General features: G+C 37.0%; 1 protein-coding gene across 1 annotated transcript; it reads left to right on the top strand.

Annotated features, from left to right (window-relative positions):
• Window positions 1-201: 201 nt before the first annotated feature.
• LOC110898466 (aquaporin TIP4-1) lies at window positions 202-1,734 on the top strand. The gene is made up of 3 exons (XM_022145251.2): window positions 202-362; window positions 450-691; window positions 1,228-1,734. Exons 1-3 carry the CDS (start codon window positions 236-238, stop codon window positions 1,603-1,605), a joined length of 747 nt encoding a protein of 248 aa, XP_022000943.1. The 5' UTR covers window positions 202-235; the 3' UTR covers window positions 1,606-1,734.
• Window positions 1,735-2,074: the final 340 nt, after the last annotated feature.

Below are 2,074 nucleotides of genomic sequence, written 5' to 3'. Positions count from 1 at the left end.
GATCGCGACTGGCTAAACAGTTTTTTAATTTTATTTTTTTAAAGTCAATGGATGAACAATTATTCATGGGCCCACCATGTGTGGCCACGTCATAATGTTACCACGATGTTACGAGGCTCAAGTAAAATCCAATTGGAATCTTACTTTTATCTCAAATAATGCATTCCAACATGCACTAATGTTATAAATTGGACACTAGCGACCAAAGTTCAATTCGTACACCAAAATTCTAACAATGGCTAAGATTGCACTTGGCTCCATCAATGAGATCACTAAGCCCGACTGCATCCAAGCCCTCGTTGTCGAGTTTATCGTCACGTTTTTCTTCATCTTCGCGGGTGTGGGATCAGCCATGACCACCGGTGAGCGAGCCTAAATAATCTTTAACCCTCATTTTCATTTGATCATATAATATGTTTCAAATTTCTAACTTGTGTGGAGTTTATCAGAGAAGTTGGCTGGAAATGAGGTGGTTGGGCTACTTTTCGTTGCATTGGCTCATGCGTTAGTTGTAGGGGTTATGATATCGGCTGGTTTTAGAATCTCTGGTGGTCATTTGAATCCTGCTGTCACCATTGGGCTATGTGCTGGTGGTCATATCACCATTGTCCGATCTCTTTTTTACTGGATTGATCAGTTGCTTGCTTCCGTTGCCGCTTGTGCTCTCCTAAGTTATCTCACCGGTGGATTGGTAAATTTTGTCAAAGAAACCTTAATTTAATATTTTTAAAGTCAAAACATTAATAATTATCTTTCATTTTCTCAATTATAAGGATTAAGAATTACATTTTAACAATCATACCTTCCATGAAAAATTATCTTTTAAAAAAAGAGACAGGTGAAAGTTAAATTTTACTCAATAAAATAAAAAATAAAATTTTAACACCCAGCCTTAAAATTTTGGTCATGTAATACATCTCCACACTTTAGAAATTTTAAAAGTACATATAACCCAAACCAAAAATACCCGTAAGTCATTCTGACTTGACCTAAACTCATTTGATCTGTTACTAAACCCATCTTAACCGAACCTAGGATATCAAACTCAAGTGACTTTGAATTTCTTTTTTCAATGTTGTTTAGTAACCGATTCTTGTTCTTTGTGTGTTATACATAAAGAATGATTTTGAGTCACCACACGTCTATAAAGAATGACCCTAATAAAAATAATTGCGCGTTTGTAATGAAGTAAAACTTATAGATTATCATGTATTTGGTAATTTTCAGACGACACCAGTGCATACACTCGCGGCTGGGATGGATTCTCTACAAGGTGTTATCATGGAGATTGTGTTAACTTTCTCATTGCTCTTCACAGTCTATGCTACTCTTGTGGACCCCAAGAAGGGCTTTCTTGAAGGGCTAGGCCCACTTCTAACTGGGCTTGTAGTAGGTGCCAACATCATGGCTGGAGGGCCTTTCTCTGGTGCATCCATGAACCCAGCAAGGTCTTTTGGGCCTGCTTTGGTGGCTGGTGTTTGGACTGATCATTGGGTTTACTGGGTTGGGCCACTAATTGGTGGTGGGCTCGCTGGGTTTGTCTATGAAAACTTCTTTATTGTTAGGACCCATGTTCCTCTTGCAAGAGATGAGGAAGGTTATTAGATTAAGGAATGCTTTTATGGTAGTTGTAATTTCATCTCTTTTATGGCATGCTACCAAATAAATGTGTGCATTTTGATTGTTGTAGTCTATATATATTTGAATTAAAACTTTGAATCTTTTGAATTTGAATAGGGTGTCTTAATACTTAAAGCTTATTTGAACCTAAAATGATGGTTTATCCCGAGTTCAATAATCTTGAGCAATTACACGTAAGAGACTAGTTCTAATCGTGTAATATCAATCCAAGCATATTTGATCATTGTATAAAGTAGTTATGAGTAGAGATAACTAAATCGATGTAGCCCTCAACAACCCATCGATTCAGTGATCACTTCCAAAAGGTATAAGTTTCAAGGCGTATCACAAAATTTGGCCCTTTACTTGAACTCATTTCACACTCGTCTGATTGTGCTCTACGTGACATTGGTCAAGAATAAAGAAGCATTTGAGTTAAGATCATGTCAGTATG

This window comes from Helianthus annuus, chromosome 13, assembly GCF_002127325.2.
Source record: "Helianthus annuus cultivar XRQ/B chromosome 13, HanXRQr2.0-SUNRISE, whole genome shotgun sequence".
Taxonomy (NCBI): Eukaryota; Viridiplantae; Streptophyta; class Magnoliopsida; order Asterales; family Asteraceae; genus Helianthus; species Helianthus annuus.
The sequence above is the reverse complement of the archived record's forward strand: the minus strand, read 5'-3'. Positions and strand labels throughout refer to the sequence as shown.

Bases quoted from the DNA above. Each gene is read 5' to 3' on its own strand.
- LOC110898466 (XM_022145251.2), top strand. From the start codon at position 236: ATGGCTAAGATTGCACTTGGCTCCATCAATGAGATCACTAAGCCCGAC. The intron at 363-449 runs GTGAGCGAGCCT...GGAGTTTATCAG, and splicing joins GGGATCAGCCATGACCACCG to AGAAGTTGGCTGGAAATGAG. The intron at 692-1,227 runs GTAAATTTTGTC...GGTAATTTTCAG, and splicing joins GTTATCTCACCGGTGGATTG to ACGACACCAGTGCATACACT.